The sequence below is a fragment of the Leptonychotes weddellii genome, chromosome 13 (assembly GCF_054177405.1).
Source record: "Leptonychotes weddellii isolate Sample4059 chromosome 13, ASM5417740v2, whole genome shotgun sequence".
NCBI classification, from domain to species: domain Eukaryota; kingdom Metazoa; phylum Chordata; class Mammalia; order Carnivora; family Phocidae; genus Leptonychotes; species Leptonychotes weddellii.
The window spans coordinates 40,949,861-40,969,544 of NC_138381.1; the positions used below are offsets into that span (position 1 = coordinate 40,949,861).

At 44.9% G+C, this 19,684-nt stretch overlaps 1 protein-coding gene across 1 annotated transcript in view; it reads left to right on the forward strand.

Annotated features, from left to right (window-relative positions):
• The first annotated feature begins 5,806 nt into the window (after nt 1–5,806).
• The window catches only part of KCTD1 (potassium channel tetramerization domain containing 1), a 179,854-nt gene continuing 165,976 nt past the window's right edge, over nt 5,807–19,684 (forward strand). The window contains exon 1 of the mRNA XM_081801465.1: nt 5,807–5,886. Within this exon, the coding sequence (XP_081657591.1) occupies nt 5,878–5,886 (9 nt within the window). The 5' untranslated portion in view covers nt 5,807–5,877. The remainder of the gene's footprint in view (nt 5,887–19,684) is intronic.

A 19,684-nucleotide genomic window follows, 5' to 3' on the forward strand; every position in this document is an offset into this window, starting at 1 on the left:
GTTCAGACAGAAGAACAGTGAAGCAAAGCTAAGTGGTTCTCTACCGAATGGGCTGTGCATGAGACGAGTTACCCTGCAAATAGAAGTACCTTTCAGCGCCAGCTAGTTTACTATGAGGCACTGAAATAAGAAATAGAACAAAATAGCTAATGAAATGTTTGTCTTATTAAAAATGTCTCCTTAAAATAACCACCACATTGCTTTAAAATGGATAGCCTCACAGATGACATGGAACAAGCTAAAAAGGATAAAGTCTAACGCTTGGGAAAGAAGAATACACATAAGTTGGAGAATGTAGAAATTGGGTAATACGATTTTTGACCGACTGATTGGACTACTTTTTAGAGATTTGAATCAGCCCTGAAATTCATTTCTTCTAATATTCAAAAACCGTATTTTCTTTTTTTAAATTTTGCTTTTAAAGCACTTGCTTGCACTGAGTCTGTAATTCCTGAAAGATAAAACATAAATAATTATAAAGAAAGAGATTTGTGGCAGAATTCTTAATAAGTTTTTTTTTTAAAGATTTTATTTATTTATCTGACAGATAGAGAGACAGCGAGAGAGGAAACACAAGCAGGGGGAGTGGGAGAGGGAGAAGCAGGCTTCCCGCGGAGCAGGGAGCCCGTTGCGGGGCTCAATCCCAGGACCCCGGGATCATGACCTGAGCCGAAGGCAGACGCTTAACGACTGAGCCACCCGGGCGCCCCTGTGCAGAATTCTTGTCCAGTCCCATTTCTTATACCAGCAGTTATACGCAATGCTTAATTAATTGTTTTATATGTGTGAGGCAGTCTTGTCAAAATCAAGGATCCTCAAAGGAACAGAGTTTTCCCTAGTAAACAGCATCAATAGACCTAGGATTGTTCAGGGCTAGAATTTACCTTGAAGAAAATCTCATTTCCCCCATTATTTTACATGGAAAGGTGAGGTGTCCATGTGACTTCTAGATGAAGTAATAAAGTGAGGCTTAGCTATTCTCTTTAAAAAAGATCATCCATGGAAATATCAATAAATTCGGTATCTCCCATTGCATAAATATCTTTCTTTTGTTTTTTTCTGTCTAAAATGGTAGTCAAGGGGCACCTGGGTGGCTCAGTCATTAGGCGTCTGCCTTTGGCTCGGGTCGTGATCCCAGGGTCCTGGGATCGAGCCCCGCATCGGGCTCCCTGTTCAGCGGGAAGCCTGCTTCTCCCTCTCCCACTCCCCCTGCTTGTGTTCCCTCTCTCGCTGTGTCTCTCTCTGCCAAATAAATAAATAAAATCTTTAAAAAATAAATAGATAAAAATAAAATAAAATAAAATAAAATAAAATAAAATGGTAGTCAAGGTATCTGACCACCATCAAGTTTTATTTCTGAATTCACCTGTGTTGCTTCATAATGCGAGGTTATGACCAGTATTCACGTTGCACAGCTAGAGAAGAAACTTTGATAACAGACCAAAGTGGTCTAAGGGCTTCAGTACAAGGACCTGGTATCTCTTTCTCTTCAGAAATATGGGTGAGCAGAAATTGATGCCCGCCAGCGGATCTGCCACCATTAGATGATCTACCTCTTCCCAACGTGAGATTGTTATACAATCCTAACATTGACAGTGATATAGAAAGCTATTATGTTTTCGAGAGGCTAATTATAAACAGGTGGTGGTTGGCGCCAAATCTCCAGGAATCACAAACCCATGCTGTTTGAGCTTGTTAATGCCTCTATTCAACTCCAGGAAAATGTGCATATTCCATAGTATTATAGGGAGTTTCAGGTTGACTGATTAAAAAACAGGTGATTTCCTCCAAAACACTGACTCGAAGATAAAATAACCTAATTTGCCTTCCTGTGTGGCAGGACCTCTCATGGTAGTTGTAGGTGGATGGCGCTGGAGCAATGGTGGAAATATTGTCCTTTAGTGGCACGTAGCGAGAACGCGTGGCCGCCTTGCTGTGGCTAGTGATGTCCACGCATGTCCAGGTAGAGCGCAGGCGCTGATGATTCCCTCTGCTTCCTAAAGGAAAGTGCGGTGGGATTTTTAACTTGGATCCGAGTGTCTGCCTTCACTGAAAGGTTTTGCAATTTCACATCTCATCTCAGACGGTAATGTCCACATCTTGTGAAATCGCCACCAAGAATGTACCGCAGGCTGCCCCTGGACCAAGCCGTGATGTTCTGTGCAAACTCATGATTTGAGGGCTCAGTGACCACCATGCGACCAAATGAGCTGTCCCCACATTAACAGGAAAAGGGACTGCCACTGCCCTTAAAGAACATCCCGTTTTCTCTTCCTCCACGGTCAGGGCGCTCAACTTTTTTTCCACCAAGCTCCTTGTTCCAATTCAAAATATCCTATTCTTGTTTTTATGCCTTAAAAACTGGTGGAACTCATTTTGATAGTGAGACCCAGGAAGATGGAAACAGAGGTCTGTGTTTTCTTTCTGATTGTTTTCTTGCTGACAGTTTTATTGCCATTGTCTTCTGTGTTGCTAACGGTTTTTAGGCCGCTGCCCTCACTTCAACTATTTATTGAAAAAGGAGGTTAGAAGGGTTTTTAATATACTTTTTCCCCCAACTTCTTCATGATTGGCAAAAAAACGCACTGTAGAGCTCACAAAATGCACACGTTCACCTGCACAGATAATAATCAGATAAAAAATACTTTTGGGTAATTTCATGATCGCAGGGGCTGATCGAAGCGAAGTTGGTAAATTCATATCTTATACTAGGCAAGACATGGACCCTGCTATTCACATGCCACTTCATTAAAAAAAAAATCTATCTCAGAATTTAAAGTCAGTTGTCCTCATCTTTGATTTGAAGGTTGTGAAGGTTATTCTTCTCTTTGTGTTGCCTGCTACAAAATAAATTTTCCCTCTGAATCCTCAGTCTCAACTTTGAGTCCCCTTCAAACTACAGGAAAATGATGACCCTCACCACGATAACATGCAACATTATTCTGCAGTCCATTTTTTTTTTCAAGATTTTATTTATTTATTTGAGAGAGAGAATGAGACAGAGAGAGAGAGCATGAGAGGGGGGAGGATCAGAGGGAGAAGCAGACTCCCTGCTGAGCAGGGAGTCCGATGCGGGACTGGATCCTGGGACTCCAGGATCGTGACCTGAGCCGAAGGCAGTCACTTAACCAACTGAGCCACCCAGGCACCCCTCTGCAGTCCATTTGCCACTGGGATTACCACAAATTTAGCAATCAACCGAATGGATGGATCACTTTAAAACGTCAATCACTTATAGCTTAAAAAGAGTGTCTTTTTCTAAGTGATGTCATTCTGAAGTATTTAAACACCTTGAAAATGAACATTTCAGAACTCACTTTGCTCAAGTGAATATTATTCTCTTCAGAGCAGTTATCTTAGAAACCGAAATCCCAGTTAATTCCACTGCTTAAAATATTTTACCACTAGTTTTTAGTTCATTCAGGTACTAATAAGAAAATTGGCCCCACTGTGTTTCTTTTTTTGACTCTAAATAGTATAAGCCATCTTCATTATTCACTTATTCCCAGAGCTGGTACTAATTTTGGGGGGTGGGGGTGGAGGGAGAGTGGTTGTTACAAAAGTTAACCGTCAAAGGACAAGGATTTGTTGCCATCAGAGATATTTGATAGAAGGTGCTAACAGGTTGTTAGGACAAACTGCAGAAAGGGAATTCTGAAAGTATGGTCTTAAGCCATTAAGTTAAACGATTTAGAATGTTGTGCACAGTTTCTCAGGGTGAGTGCCCTCAGGGAGGCACCACTCACCTTGGTCCTAGTTCTGCCTCTCCAGGCCTCATCCTGGCCTTGTCACTGACTGGCGTGTGACCTTGGGCAAGCTGCTCCCGCTTCCTCATGTGTAAAATGATGCCAAGAACTAGATGTCCACAAATGATCTGTCCAGCTCTAGCACCCCGGGACAACGACACGAGGCTCTCCAGACTTTAACAAAAGTCACTTCAGACCACACACTGCAACGTGTTAAGTCCTATCAGTCTCTTCTCTTCCCACATTCTCCTATATTAATGTCTCGCATGCCATTTGGGGGCAAGAAGAAAGTTCTTAGTCAGTTGAATTTGGGGTTTTGTGGCCATTTGAAAAATTCCACTGCAGATCAGAGGATGTATCTACCTTGTGTGGAGGGGGGAAGAGAAGGAGAATGTGCAAAGGCAGGTGCAGGTCACTGATATTCTCAAACCAGACATCCATGTCTTATGAATTTGTTATATAAAAAACAAAACACAAAACAAAACAAACAAAAACCTACCAGGACCCCTGATTCTCACGATGACATTAATCTCTCATGTCATTATTACACTAATCTGATTGATGGTCTTTTTAAAAAGCTTGGCCCTTCTCTTCTCTGCTGGTACTGAAGTGGTTGCTTACCTTAAAAGAAAGATGAGAGTTTAAAAAAGACTTCCTGTGAAATGCTGCCAATTGCAGGTATTCACAGGACATGTCTGGTTCTATTTAGGGGTGTTTTTTTTTTTTTTCTTCCTTTCTTTTTTTAGTAGCCTTGGCCTTACAGCCTGGTCTTTTTCGTAAGAAATGTCAGCAAAGTCTTTGAATTAATGAACTGTGAAGTGCTCAAAAAAATATACCATTTCAAAAAGTATCCTGCAAGGACAGAACACTAATGAGAGGTGACCCTAGAGTTACGAGCAAATATCCCACTCTAACTACAAAGAATTAAGATAACGACTGGCTCAGGCACAATCTCTTTGAACAAAGACCTAGGGAGGAAGGAGAACTGATGAGGAGTGGGGGAGGTCAGAGCTAGAGTCGCAATCTGGGGAAATGTGTTTATGTTAGAGTCTCTTTAGCTCTGTTGAGCACTTCCGTCAAATAATGGAATTATACAACCCCCTGCCCCCCACCCCCATAAAAGGTACCAGGTGGAGGGAAGCAAAGAGAAAGGAACAGGCGAGATATGTTCAGAAGGTTGATCAAATAAAACCTAAATGATAGGTGTTTGGCTACACCTAATGTAGGTTTTGTTTTCTTTTAATTCTGCTATTTAAAAAAAAAATGTGGTGTAACTCCTTCAATCTTTTTGCAATTCTGCATGGTTGAACATTTGAAATGAGTTTGTGTATCACCCCCAGGCACTGATTCAGACTTGATTGGGGCAAAGCAGACTGCATGTGCTTATTTTTATCCACGTCATTTGGGACGTTATGTCGCCAAAGGAACCAAAAATGTGCTGCTCTGTTGCCAAATTATCACCTATCCTTTGATCAGACAGGGCGGTGATCCTCATCAACAAGTTGTGCGACCTTAGCGGAACAGCAATGTCAGGTCAACTTGAGAAAGTGAAGAGAGAGCCCTAAACACAAATAAAAAGAAACAACCAACAATCCTTATAATTATCATCATCTGCTGCTTTTCCCTCTTTTGGCAAAGAAACACTCCATCCATTTGCAGAAATCGCCCGCGGAAACGTTACATCAAAACTAATCACAACGATTAAAATCAGCTTTTCTGTGCAAGAGGAGGGTAAAAAGCAAGTTGGAGGCTGGAATAAGACTGTTTTTCCACAAAAAAAAAAAAAACTGGAAAAAAATTCCTATATGTATATTTATCTATACGTATACGTAGAGCTTTATTTTTGAAGGAGATCAATTGTCTGCCCTGTGATCAGTTAATTTGATTTAAGTTTTATTTTGGAGATTGATTTAGACTGGAGGTAGAGGCATGAGCTAATTGTATCCTGATCCTTGCCTTGAGGGGTTTCAAAGCCCTGGAGCAACTCTTCTCTGTATTTTGTTCTGTCTACCTTAGCCAAGCTATTGCATTTCTCTCTGGTGTGGCGAGCCGAGCAGATCGCTGGGAGAGAAATCGGAAAAGGGGGGAGAGGAAAAGGAAAAGGGGACTTGGAGAGAGACTTTGTGCTTCAATGTTTCAGGTAAGATCTGACGGTTTGGGTTTGTTATTATTTGCTAAGGAGGGTATGGCTGGGACTTTGGGCGCAACTCGCTTTTACGCATGTGCCAGGCATGGGGCGAGAGCGCGGCACACTCGCACACACACAGCCCGCCGCGGCGGCTCGGGATCCGCTCGGGCTGGCGGCGGGGCAGCGGCTGCCGCCTCCTCCCAGGCTGCTTCTGCGGGTTCGCGGCTTTCTTCCTCGAGCGGGAGCGGGCGCGAGCGGGGCGGAGCGGGCGCGGCCGGCGGGGCCGGGGCGGCGGGAGCCCGCGCGCCGGGGCCCGGTTCCGGATCTGGGAGCCGAGCCGCCGCGGCTCTCCGAGCCTGTGCCAGCGCCGCCCGCCCGCCGCTCTCGCGCCAGCCTCCCCGGCGGCCGCTTCGCCGCGACTCTCCCCCGCCCTCCCCTCACCCCTCCCTCCTCGCCGAGCCGCGCGTGTCCCTTTCTTCCCGGCGCAGAGCTCCGCGCCCGCACAGCAGCCCCGCCGAGAGCCTCCCGGCGCCGCGGGCCCGACCCGCCGCCGCCACCGCTGCCGCCGGCCGAGCGCCCCCAGCCGAGCGCAGCGCCCTGCGGGGTGCGCGGGGGCGGTGGCGCCCGGGGCTCCGCTCCTGCCTCCTGCGGGGGGTGGGCGCCCGCCGCCCCCTCCTCGCCCGCAGCCTCGGTGGCGCCCCCGGATGCCCCGTGAAAGACGCCATTGTGGCTGCCGAGCGGATCGGGCCCCGAGGCGGTTTGTCCTTCCCCTTTTGCCCGGGCCGGACCGCGCTGCTCCCCTTTGTGAGCCGCGGCCGGTGCCCAGCGCTGTCCGCCGTCCGTCTCCGGCCGGGCTGATCCGGATTCGCCGCCTCCGCCCACCGGGGCACCTTTAAAGCCCCCTCCCACCACCCCCCCCTCCCTTTTCCAGCTCCCCCCCCCCCCTCCCTGGGTGCAAACGTTTCATTTATTTTTTAAAAAGCTCTCATTCCTCTTCCTCCCCACCTCCTCCCCGGATAAAGGGTACGGCACATGCTGCGGATTAGAAGTCTCCTTGGGAGGCGGGGACGGGGGAGGGGGTGCCCGGGTGGGGGCAGGATGTGAGCGCTGCAGGTAATTGCTGTGGCTTTGCTGCGTTCGCCGCTACTCGGCGGTGCCTGCAGCGCCCAGTCCGAGTCCGGAGCCCGCATCCTTCCCTCCCCTTCTGGCGGCCAAGGTTCCCTTAAAGGGACAGAGTTTCCTGGCCGCCTCCCGTCTCCGCCGCCTGAACCAGCGCTTGGGGCGCAGAGGTGGGCGGGAGGGATGCAGTTTGGCTCCTTTCTGACCTCTTTCCGCCCCGCACCCCCCCCACGCCCTCACCCCCGCCTCCCCTCACCCCCGCCTCCCCTCTTTATGGAAATGTGAAGTGTGCTTCCTCTCCCGCCCCCCAGAGGGACCTGGCTGGAAAATAAAAGAGTACGAGCCTCCTGGAAAAGAACGGATTGGGGGGCGCGTTCTGGTGGGTTCGCGTTAAAAGTGAGGTCGAGCCCCCCAAAACATCCAGGAAGAGGGAACCAGACCTGTGGTGCAGGAATCCCTTACCTGGACGCGTGCTCCGCCCCGCCGCCCGAGTACCGAAACTTCCTAGCTAGAGCCGGTCGGCAGGGTCTGCCTTTGTGCTTTCGAACACTTGCACTGTCGTGGAAATGATTTTCTGGGATCAAAACGTTTTCACCGTGACTGTGCTTCGGGGGACGGCTGGGCGGGAGCCAACTAAGTTAGCAAAGTTGCAGATGGGGCTGTCGGCTTTGTGCGTGGAGAACAGCACGCAGGAACTGTCCAGTGTCGCCGTGGCACTGGCTTCTTCGCCAAGAGGTGCACCGCAGTAGGCAGCCGTAATTTGGTACAAATGCCGCATTACCCTTTAGATCATAGAGAACTGGCGGCTGCTTTCAAGCAAATACTTGACGGGGTGTGTGTGTGTGTGTGTGTGTGTGTGTGTGTGTGTGTGTGTGTGTGTGTATCCTTGCTGGAACTGGAAGAGACATAACAGTTTAACATACTCATTCTTTAAGAAACGTTTGCCTTCTGTTTTCAATCAACTAAGCTGGCAGCTAGAGATACAAGTTTATTTGAGAATACCCTCTGGGTACCAAGCATGCTTGGATTGTTTTAGCAAATTAAAAATGAGCAAAATGCTTTTACCTTCTCAGCAGTAGACTCCTTAAGAGACCTCCTGTTTTGTGTGTATGTGTGTTTTTTAGGGAAACATCTTCTGTGTTTATCTCAAATGTGTTTTTAATGTGGAAAAGGAGAAAATAAAGGATTTTTAAAGGCTGAGCCTGATGCCCTGGCATGATTCATTAAATCTGATTTTACATCAAGGAATTTTACCTGCATATATGGGAATCCGTGGCAACTAATAGCTAACCTACTTGGTGAATTTGAAATAGTAGTGGATCCATTTGTCTCCTGGATAATGGGCAATGTGCCGATCTATTCCTCGTGTTTATATTTGTGTGGCATTTGGCTTACCACGAGGGGCTGGCGTTCAGGAGACCGCACACTGATGGCAACAGTTTGGCTCAGGAGCCCCGCTGCTGCTTGAATACAAAGAATTGTTAGCGATTGTTATGATGACAGTAGGTTTACTGTTTACTGATTAGGCTGCAAAGGTGACCACTGAATTTTAAAACTTTGCATCACAGAGAAAACTTCATTGGTTTAGGCAATATGTTGATAAAAAAAAGAAAGTCACTAGGCAAAAATATTATACATTTGCTGGGAAGGAATGTTGAAATGAATTGAGCGTGAATGATAGTTGGCAAAAAATCTCACACCACAGTATTCAAAATGACTGCAGTGATTTTGCTGTATTAATTATGCCCGAAGCACAATATAAAGTTCTCTAACACACACTAGAGGTCTCTCTTCTAGCTGTAAGATTTGTGTGTTTGCAATTCTTTGCCGGGGCTTGCATAGTAGGGGCTCAGTGATAGCCTGGTTCATCCTTATTTAAGTAATAGTGATTTACTGACCATCCACATTACTCTGATGTGAGGTATTTATTTCAGAGAATATTCAGTAATTATGGTACAAATTATGCTCCCTAAGTACTAGGAAAGTAAATGCATTAGGACTTCTAGTAGATGATGATGAAAATGTATTATTCCATTTGTTGAATAGCATTATGGACCTTTTGGCATACAATTATTTATCCAAAGCAATTTGTTCTTTAAATGTAAAAGTAATTAGCGAAAGATTTATTGTATCCAAGAACTTTCTGAAAATTAAACTTCCATGTAGCTCTAGGTTTAGGAGTAATTTATTTGCACAAATGCTTTCTTGTGTCCACGTTTTAAAATTAGAATGATTGTTTCCTGATTCTGAAATGTGATGTTTTCTGCTAAGATCTCTTCCATTTACATCGCATTTGAGACATCGAAGGATATTTATTTGTGAACCATCAACTCATCAAGTCTTTTATTTAGTTGGATCTTAAACTGTATTTCTGAACCTTCTTTGGGACTGCAATTTACAGTTTCCCAAGTGAGGAGAGGTCTTAATCTCTCCATCTTTAGGATGAACCATCTTGGGAATGAAAATGAAAATTTCAGACGCAAGCACGTTTGGTTATTTTAATAGCTTACTCATGCAGAAGTGAGAAACAAATTCAATTTTCTTAGGCACTCTGGCTTTTCATTCATAAAAATGTACAAGATGTAAATCATGTTAAGCGTGTTGTTGAGTTTGATTTGAGATAACTGTGCAGAAAGCAACCCAGAGAGATGATCCTTTAAGAATAACAAGCCAGTATTCACTAAATTCATTCATTGACTCAACAACTGTTTATTTGTGCCTGCTGTATACGGGACGCTGTGCTAGACGCCAGAGACACAATATTGAGAAAAAGGCATTCAGAGTCCCAGCCTCCCAGAGCCTATGATTCACGTAGGGAGACAGACGTTAATCAAACAGTTGAACAACAATTAGAGCTTTGAAGGAAAAGGGACATAATCAGGTTTGTGGTTTTTTTTTTTTAAGATTTTATTTATTTATTTGAGAGAGAGAATGAGATAGAGCATGAGAGAGGGGAGGGCCAGAGGGAGAAGCAGACTCACTGCTGAGCAGGGAGCCCGATGCGGGACTCGATCCCGGGACTCTAGGATCATGACCTGAGCCGAAGGCAGTCGCTTAACCAACTGAGCCACCCAGGCGCCCTCAGGTTTGTGTTTTGAAAGGATAATTCTGGTGTCACTGTGGGCAATGAATTGTGGCACCAAGAGTGGATGAAGCATAGCCCTTGGGAGGCTGTAACAGTCATCCAGGCAAGAGGAGACGGAGCTGGAGCTGAGGTTCAGGGAGTGGCAGGGGAAACAGACAAATGGAAGGATTCAAGGTGTATTTAGAAGATAAAATTGACAGACCGTAGTAAAACAGTGAACAAGAAGAGAGACGTCGAGTGGATGCCTAGGTTTCTGACACGTTAACCGAAAAGACACTGGGATTCTGAAGATTGGGTAGATTTTGTACCTTTCACTTCATTTCCAGTAGCCAGAATGAGGGGCGATGAGGAGTCTCATTCTCATCCTGTGTAACTGATTCCACAAGGGAAACCCGAGTCACTCCCACCTCTCTGTCTGTTTGACAGCAGTGTAGGGAGCCGCTACAGTGTGGGGCACTGATCTCCCTGATCTTCACCTCGTTATCCAGGGCGCCTTTTCATTTCTAAATGTGATGTTCCGTTGATCCAACTCCAGCTAAGTTGGAATTCATCATTTGAAGAGGCCTGTGTTTAAGCTTCTGAAAGAAAAATCAAGTTTGTGCCTTATAGTGCAAAGAATTATGTTAAAAATGTCATAAACATGTCATAAATTATTAGAAAACCCCTTTGACCATGCTTTTTACAAGCCCATTTACATACAAAGAACTGGCACAATGATCACAGATTGCTCACTGACAGAACTTTTAAGGACCTTAACACAGTGATGTAGTTTGGGTCTGGTTTGAGTTGACTCAGCTCTGCTTTCTCCCCCTTAGTTAGATTTCAGTGCACGTGTCCCCTATCACACGTCCCAAACTTTTGGTGCTGATCCTTGGCTAGTGTTGTCTCAATATAACACTTTCATAATGAAGTGGACACTGTTTGTGGTATTTTTAATATCTTGTCCATTCTTTCCATTCATTCTTATTTCTCTAAAACTCGTTGCCTCACATGGCGCTTTATGAGCACATGTAACAATCAGGAGGTAGTGTTTTGCCCAATATGTTATTCACCACCAAAATAATATTGGCTGATGAACAGTTGATTCAGTTTAAAATAATCTTAAAATTAGGTATTCGGTTTTTCTTCCAACATCAAAACTTATTAGAAAGAGAATTTCAGCAAAAGAAATCTGCCATGAATGCTTAGAGTAGCTTTCTTTTCCTCTTTCTGGTTGTACTCCTCTAGGAGATTCCAGGTTGGAGCTCCTTCCCAGAAATTCGGGTTTCAGTTATTTCCAGGAAACAATTTGAAAATCACTCTCTGCATAAGAGTTTGAGACACAAATGCAATTCCATAGGATGCTTGCTTTTTTTTTTTGGTGGTTCTCATGTGGGTGGCCCTGAGGAGGGCAGGTTCTGCTTGGAAAAACATCTTCATTTCAGCCAAAACACTCGTGGATGCATTTCTTCTATAAATATGGGAAGGATAATATCTGTCCAACCTGCCTTATAGGATTGCGGAGAAGCAAAATATGAGTATGTATGGCAAACTGATGTGGAAATAAGTAGCAACTAGCAAGCCAACAGGGCATTTTTTCCTGAAGGATCCGTCCAAATTCTGGCCCCTTGCTGCAAAGTAGCAGAGGGCAATCTGGACTACTTCCCTAAACCCCCAAAACAACACCGTGAGGCACCCGCATCTTACAGGTGAAAGAACTGAGGAACAGAGAGATTACGTGACCTGGCTGAGGTCAAAGGTTAGGCTAGTGGCACATCAGAGAGTCTGACCCAGCAGGCGGACTACAAACCCCTACCCACCATTAGCCGCTCAGCTGTCCCACCTATATCTCCAGTGTTCCGTCCAATAGATACTATTCGAGCACTTTTCATAGGCGCCTGGCTTTTCTTCTCTGCCACCAGCTTCCATTCATCCTCCTCTCTTCTCCCTGCCCCCACCCACCTGGTATCCCCTCACCAGCACCTGCCTGCCCCTGCACCCCCCTCTTACACCAGAGACGGAACAAATGAAAAGCAGTTTGAGGTGGCTGTGATCACACGTCTGAATCGCTCCCTCGCTTGTGCCAAGCAAATCATTCACTCTCACGTATCTGTCATGCTGACCACAGTGGGGATTCGTTTCCCGTCCTGGGGAGAACCGACAGCAATTCAGGTCTTGCCACTGATACCGAGGCTGCAGTTCAGAAGAGTTAAGAACTGAAGAGAATGTTAACTGGATAGATTTCAAATGCTTGCTAGAGGAAGGGATATTCTTCCCGATCAATCTTTCCAAAGCTTCTGCTGCTACATCACTGAGTCTTGTGTAGCACTTTCACTTTGCTGGAAATCTGTAGCTAATGGAACAGAAAATGTGTGTGAAGTGAAAGACCCAGACTCTCTACATGGGAAAAAAAAAATCTGTATTGTTTCATGTTGTCAACCCTTCTGTCTTCCACCCACCCACTCCCACATCCAAATCTCACTCCAGCTCTTCCTAACTGTATTAAGTTGCATAAGTTACTTAATCTCCCTAAGCTTCGATTTTCTGAATTGTAAATGACACACTAATAGTCACTAGAAATGAGTTAATGATATAAGATCTTTGTAAATGAAATAATATAAGATCATTGTCAATGAGATAATAAATCCTAGGGTAGTTCTGAGGATTGGAGGAGATGGAATGGAATTGCATGTATGCCTGGTATGTACTAAGCGCTCCGAATATATCCATTTAATATCACTAATTCAACAGGGACTATGTTTATTCCTCTTTGCTTCCTTAGTTCTTGATATGTGCCTGGCACACAGGCTACGTGCTCAATAAGTAATTGTTGGACACATGAACAGGGAATTTCAGAGAACCCAAGAATAAAGCCAGATGGTGATTTCACTTCCCTGTAAGTACTTTTTGCCATTGACAAGAGGGTCCAAGTTCTGTCAGATGCCCTTGCTGGATAGTTATGGGCTTATTCTAACCAATTAGATCAACCATTTGGGAAGAGACTCAATTTGATCTGGGGAACTATATTAATGCTAGAGAGGGCATTGCTTCAAAGATGTCATCGGTTTACCTTTCGATTACTCACATGACAGTCCTTCTGTGCACAGCTGTCGTGAGATCTCCAAATTCTGCAGACATTTAGAACCGATGCTGTGAAATGACAAAACCACTAGGCTCTGAACCCATAATGGGAATCAGCGAGTTTGCTTATTACGTAGCAGAGAAACATCGGAACAGGTCTGATACCCATTCCATCCAGCAGATGGCAGTGGTATACATTCACAAGCAAATTCTTGGACTAGCTTCTGGTCTTTTCTCTTAACTTTCTCACCACGGCCCCACCCTCAGTGGCAAAGGAAGTCTGAGCCAACTTTCAAAGGCCTCCTCCTTCGCAGGAACAACTGAAGCTCCACAGGGGCGCGTGGGCCTCGGAGTCACCCATGTCCCCCTGGGCTGTGGACCAGCGAGGGGAGAGAAAGCAGGCGCTGTGCTCTGTTCCAGTCCACTCACTGCCAGGTTCCCAGAGATCACGAAGAGGTCTGTCTGCCTGTGCGTTTAAGCAAATCAGTGCAAGAAAGTGCTGTCGACCTCTAGCATGTAGGACGCTGGCACATGCTGTGGGTCGAGAGCATCTGGGTTGCCAATTCGTAATCAGGGATACTAGTGTAGATGACAAGCCATCTGAGGCAGGCACGTGCCACCAGGGAGTGGAAGGGTCACGTGCAACTGGAGACCCTCATATACCTCTCTTATGAGGGGTAGTCGCTTGGAACTGCGGACCCACTCTTAGCTGTGTGACCCTAAACCTTGGCTTCATTATCTGTACAAATGGGGGTACTGACAACCACCTCCGAGGGTTGTTGCAAGAATTAAACAGGTTACACCACCTTCTCTGTGCCAGGCTGTTTTCCAAAGACTTCGTAATATAGTATCAGATCAGATCTTCATTCATCACCCAAGTGGGTGGTACCATTGGTATCCCCACTTTCAAATGGGGAAATCAAGGCCCAGAGTGATTAAGTAACTTGTCCGGGGTCACATATGGGTGAGTGATAAAGCCAGGATTTGGACGATGTGCTCAGGCTTCCGACTATTACTACTAGCTGATAACTATTAAGCACTTTTCTTGTGCCAGGAACTTCATGTATGTTAGGTCCTCTCACCCTCTCAGCCACCTGTAAGGCGGGTGTCATTGACTTCCCCATCTTATCAAATGAAGAAAAAAATACTCACTCTGTGTCCTGCTCTGTAAGAAACACAGGAAAACAAATTAATGGGGAGACTGTCAAGTATAGTGCTAGATAGTGGGTCCCCTGTAACTGCTAGAGTGAAAAAAAAAAATGTTCAATGTCTTATCTTACCCTTCAAAATTTCCATCAGGGTTCTTAGATATTTATAACCTCAGAACCATTTTGAAAAATGGTGAGTGGCCCACGAAGATGAGGGTTGGTCCTATTTCTGTTTAGCACTGCTGTCCTCTCCGGAGTCATTGCTCCTTATTTTTTTGAGGACGTAGGAAGATCCAGGTGCTTTGCCAGATGGCCATCGCCTTCCTCTGCACATGAGGGCCGGCTCTTAACCCAGCACCATTGCTTGTGAGTTCCAGGAAGTCATAATGGTGAAAGAGAATTCACCTGCCGTATGAACTAACTCAGCCTCTCTCTGATCAGAAATGCCATTCCAACTCTGGGAACAAAAGGCAGGTTTTAGAATCTGCAGTCTAATGACTTTGGACCCGACTTCTCTGCAGTATGCCCGAATGAAGTCTGGGAGAACAGACAGCTCTAAATGAGGGCCAAAATTTCAGAAGGAAGCCTTCCTCAGTGCTGACAATACTATAGTTCAAAGGTCTGAAGTATGGAGAAATGGATCACTCTAAGGTTGCACAAATTAAACTAGCTAAGAGCTGCAGGTGGTTTTCTACAGGAAACAGATCCCAATTTAGACCTACCTCTAGTGTAGCTCATCCCCACTTAGTAGAAGGAGCCGTGCGAGTCCATGGCCAATGGAGTCATGGGGACCCCGCCAGTCATGTATATTGCTGGTCAATGAACCAGGGCTGAGTAAGTGAAAGACAGAACGGAAGTTCTGCAAACTTCTACCTTAAGAAATCAGAGACATTTCTTATTTTTTCTTCCAACTAAGCGTTTGTGCTCATGCAAATCTTTGAACAATGTTATTCTTTCATTTCTGGTGTGTCTTTATGTCTAAATGCATTAGAAACTAAGACTATTTCTAGCTAAAGCACTTTAAAAAGCTCAATCATTTAGCTCTGCATAATTGTTCAAGGGGTCTTCTTTGTTTCTTTTTCCCTCTCCCAGAAAATTCCAAGTCAAAATGAATTTTAAGATGCAGACTTAGATTCAAATTTTACTTTGGAAACATGCACGCAGATTGCTTTGAGTCACACTTTTTTTTTCGTTGTATCATTGAAGCGTTCATATATCCCGAGTTATTTTTGACAGCTCTTTTGCAAATTACAAATGTATGGTAAACACCTTCCCAAATTATTCTGATAAGGAATAGAACAAATACACTTTTTAAGACTTGAAAATTATACCTTCTGATAAATTTGTGCTAACCCAATAACCGTTTATTATAGAATTAGATAAAGTGCTCCTGAGCTGATTGATTTATAAAGTTCTTTGTGAATAATTGCTTTTAAAATCAGTTTTTAGGGGTGCCTGAGTGGCTCAGTTGTTAAGCGTCTGCCTTTAGCTCAGGTCATGATCCCAGGGTCCTGGGATCGCGCCCAGCATCGGGCTCCCTGCTCAGTGGGAAGCCTGCTTCTCCCTCTCCCACTCCCCCTGCTCATGTTCCCTCTCTTGCTGTCTCTCTCTCTCTGTCAGATAAATAAATAAAATCTTAAAAAAAAAAAAAATCAGTTTTTAAATATGAGTTTAGATAGCTAACACATATAATACAGATACTTATGGTCAGTTTTTTGTTACTTAAGGGGTGATGGTATAGCTTCCATATGATCTATCTTCTCTTATTTCCATTGCTCTCTGCCTTTTGGCCTCATAATTACTTTCTGATAACTCTGTCAAAGGATTGGTGGACAAAGGGAAAGAAAGGAAACAATTTTCAAGTCCATTTCTCTTTCTTTCCCTCTCCCTGCTCAACAACTTGATAAGGTATGTTGGAAAAAAAGTCAGCTCTCGATTCATGCTAACAGAGGAACATAACAAGATGAATAATCCAAAGGAATAGGCAATCCCAAATCATTTGTATTCAAATCTTGATGTGATTTATTAAGTAGGCTAGTAGTAAATACTGCGATCTTAATTTGCACATTACAGTTGGATGCACATTTTTCTTCTCTATTTCAATTTCTGCAGTCATACAATATGACTTTAGCATTAACATGAATGACTCATCTGACCCCTTAACAAATAGTCTTTCCCAGATTTGAACATGAATCGATCTTCTCTAAAGTATTGTCTAGCTCGGTGATTAGTATGCATCAGAATTGCCTGGAGAGCTTGTTCAGAGTCCTGCCTCCACCCCAACTCCCTGATCAGATTGGTCTGGGATGGGAGCTGAGGGTTTGCATTTCTAACAGGTCCTCAGTAGATGCTGATGCTGCTGTCCCAGGGACCGTACTTTGAGAACCTCTGTTCTCAGGGAATAGTAGGCCCTAGGGATGTTCCTGGAGAGAAGTAAAAGGATTCATCAGTCAAGTAGATTTAGGAAACATTGTATCTTTCTTTGATGCACGCTGGACATTTTCATAACAAGGAACCTTTCCAACTCAGCACACCCCAACTCTCCTATTCCCTCCTACTAAACCTGCTTTTCGAGCCTTCCCTACTTCCTCTCTTCTTACCTCTCTGATCCTCCCTCCTCCCTGCCTGCCTGTCTTCCTTGTCTTCTCTCTCTCCTTTTCAGCCTGGGCTCAGCGGACCACCATTTCTACAGCGCACTCACTAGCACCATCAATGTCTTCTTTGTGTGGCCCCTCTGTCATTCCCACCTTGCCAGTGCAAGTCCTGGAATACCTTTTTCTTTCCATACTTCTGATCCTTGGAGCCTGAGTGACACGGGGGAAAGGTCACATAATTCTTCTCATTGGTGCTATTGCAAAGTCATTTCCTCCTTGCAGCCCGCGGAGACTTCCTTGGTTTTTACTGTGCCAGGCACTACCCTGAGCCTTAGAAATAGCAACAAGCAAGGCAAAAAAAAAAAAAAATCCGGGGTCTCCTGGAGTTTACATCCTAGAGCGGGGAATGAGAACTTCATCAGATACAGTTAAGTGCTATGCAGAAAATTAAAACAGTGTGGTCAGGCGAGACCTCCATATGGAGATGACGTTAACCCTGATGTCTGTATGGCAATCATGGTAGCCCATCTTGTCGGGAACCTTGATATTGCATGGCAGCCCCCGGTTTATTTCTTATCTCATTTCCCCCGCGAGGCTTTTCTGGATCTTTTTTACTCTTCTCAAATTCCAAACCCATTCCCACTTATCAGATAAACTGGCCTCGTGATTTACTGAGAAGTCACCCACTCTCTCCACTTCCCTGACACCAAAAATCCCATCCACGGCTCCACTAGTCCTCTCTGCCTTTCCTGCTCTCACTGGCCCCTTCCCCTTAACCTGTAGCCATTTGCCAGACAATTCATCTGTTTTTGTCCCACCCCACCCCCATTCATGCGTTTGAGCCCTAACTAAACCCCCAGTGTGAATGAATTTGGAGTGAGGCTTTTATGGAAGTAACTAAGGGTAAATGAGGTTATAAAGATAAGGCGCTGATCCAGCAGATCCAGCCGATCCAGCAAGATTAGTTTCCTCAGAAGAAGAGACACCGGAGAGCTTGCTCTCTTGCAGGCATCCATGAGCCAGGAAGAGAAGTGCTCACCAGAAGCCAAATCCTTCAGCCTCCAAAACTATAAGAAATAAGTTTAGCTGTTTTTTAAAACCACCCCATCTATGGTATTTTGTTATGGCAGCCCAAGCCGACTAAGACACGAACCAGAAAACCCCTCTGCCTCATGCCCAGTAGCTTTCCTCCCCACCTCAGTCTGCTGTCTCACCCCTCACCCCCCTTCCCTCCCTCGTAGGCCATCCTTCTCGAGTCACCTTTTATTTTAGAGTGTGTTCTGGTGCCTTTTCAAAATGGAACAGCACTGCAAGACCTAGGATGCTCTAAAAGGCTTTATTTTTAACTTCTCTTGGGATTGGGACCGGTGCAGTCCCCCATAGTTTCATGCACCTTAACTGACCGTAAACACCGAATTCGGGTCTCTGCTCGTCTCCACACCCAATCACGTCACTTGGCCAAGTTCCCTTTTTTTTTTTTTTAAATTTCCCCAACTGGATGTTTTTTCAAACAATTTAGAGAAATAGGGAAATGTTCTATTTTGTATTTCTCTTCATCCACACCATTGGTTTTCTACTTCTTTCCCAATTAGAATGCTAATCACCCTAAGCAGGAGTAGAAGTTTAAAAAGCAAGACTGGGAAGATGGTTGATTCTTTTTAAGGAAACTTTCCCTCCTAGACTCTGTTTTCTCTGTTTAATTTCATTAGAATCCCATTAAGCATTGCTTATTTAGTAGCATATTGTCACAGACACATGCTCCACAGGCCCTGGATCTCCAGGGGAGGGTCAAGTGTCATTGCTCCCCGAGATCAACTGTAGCAACCAGACCCCAGTCACTCTCGGTGAAGGAGGGGTGATAAGAGATGGAGATGAGATAGAATCAGGTCAACTCCCTTCACTGCTGCTGTGGATTTCCTCCAAAGCTTCTGTGCTGATCATAGAAAATTCCTGGGTCTACCCCCATCCCACCTGCACAGAGGAAGCCAAAAATTCCTGGCCAGCACTCCAGTGATTTAAGAGCAACTCCAAGATTCCACAGCACGTGGAAGAGAGGCAGGCAGAGAAGGGAGGGCTGAATGAAGCCATGTCTATAAAGCACTTTGCATAGTGCCTGCCATGTAGTAAGTGCTCAGAAAACGGTAATGATTATTATCAATGCCATCGTCATTGTAATCACTGTTGTTGCTCATCACACACACACACACACACACACACACACATGCATATACACTAGTATATGAGTGAGGATTCTTTCTGGTTCTACATGGAACCTACAAGGATTGGAAGAATTCAAGATGAAGTTGTGCAGCTCTTGGTGGAGATTTGAAACCTGCCATTATAGTTGCCTAGAGGGCTGGTAGAGAGTCACTGAATTCATGCTGCAAGAAGGGCATGGAGCAGATTATACCTGTCTCAACCCCATCAGATTAGTCAATACTTACAAACAGCTAAGTGTTTAGGCAAGCATGGCATGCCAGAGGAATGCACCGTGGGTTCTAGGATGAGGGGTTGTCATAAATTGGGAGTGAGAGACGTCTGCTTTAGAGACCAATGGGGAAGCGAGAAAAGGCAAGCGGACAGAAGATGCGTCTCAGTGCCCAGGCTCCCTGTGGAGCGTTCAAGGAGCAAAATGCCAAGCCAACAGGGAAGAAGATGCCATGGGAAGAATTTGCAAAGCCGAGACTGAGCTACAACGGGCAGAGGAGATCCTGGTGTAAAGAAAGTGTATTTTTAAAAATCCAAACTATACAAGTAAAATAATAGACTCTATGCTGTGAGTTATAAGCAACCAACACATCAGA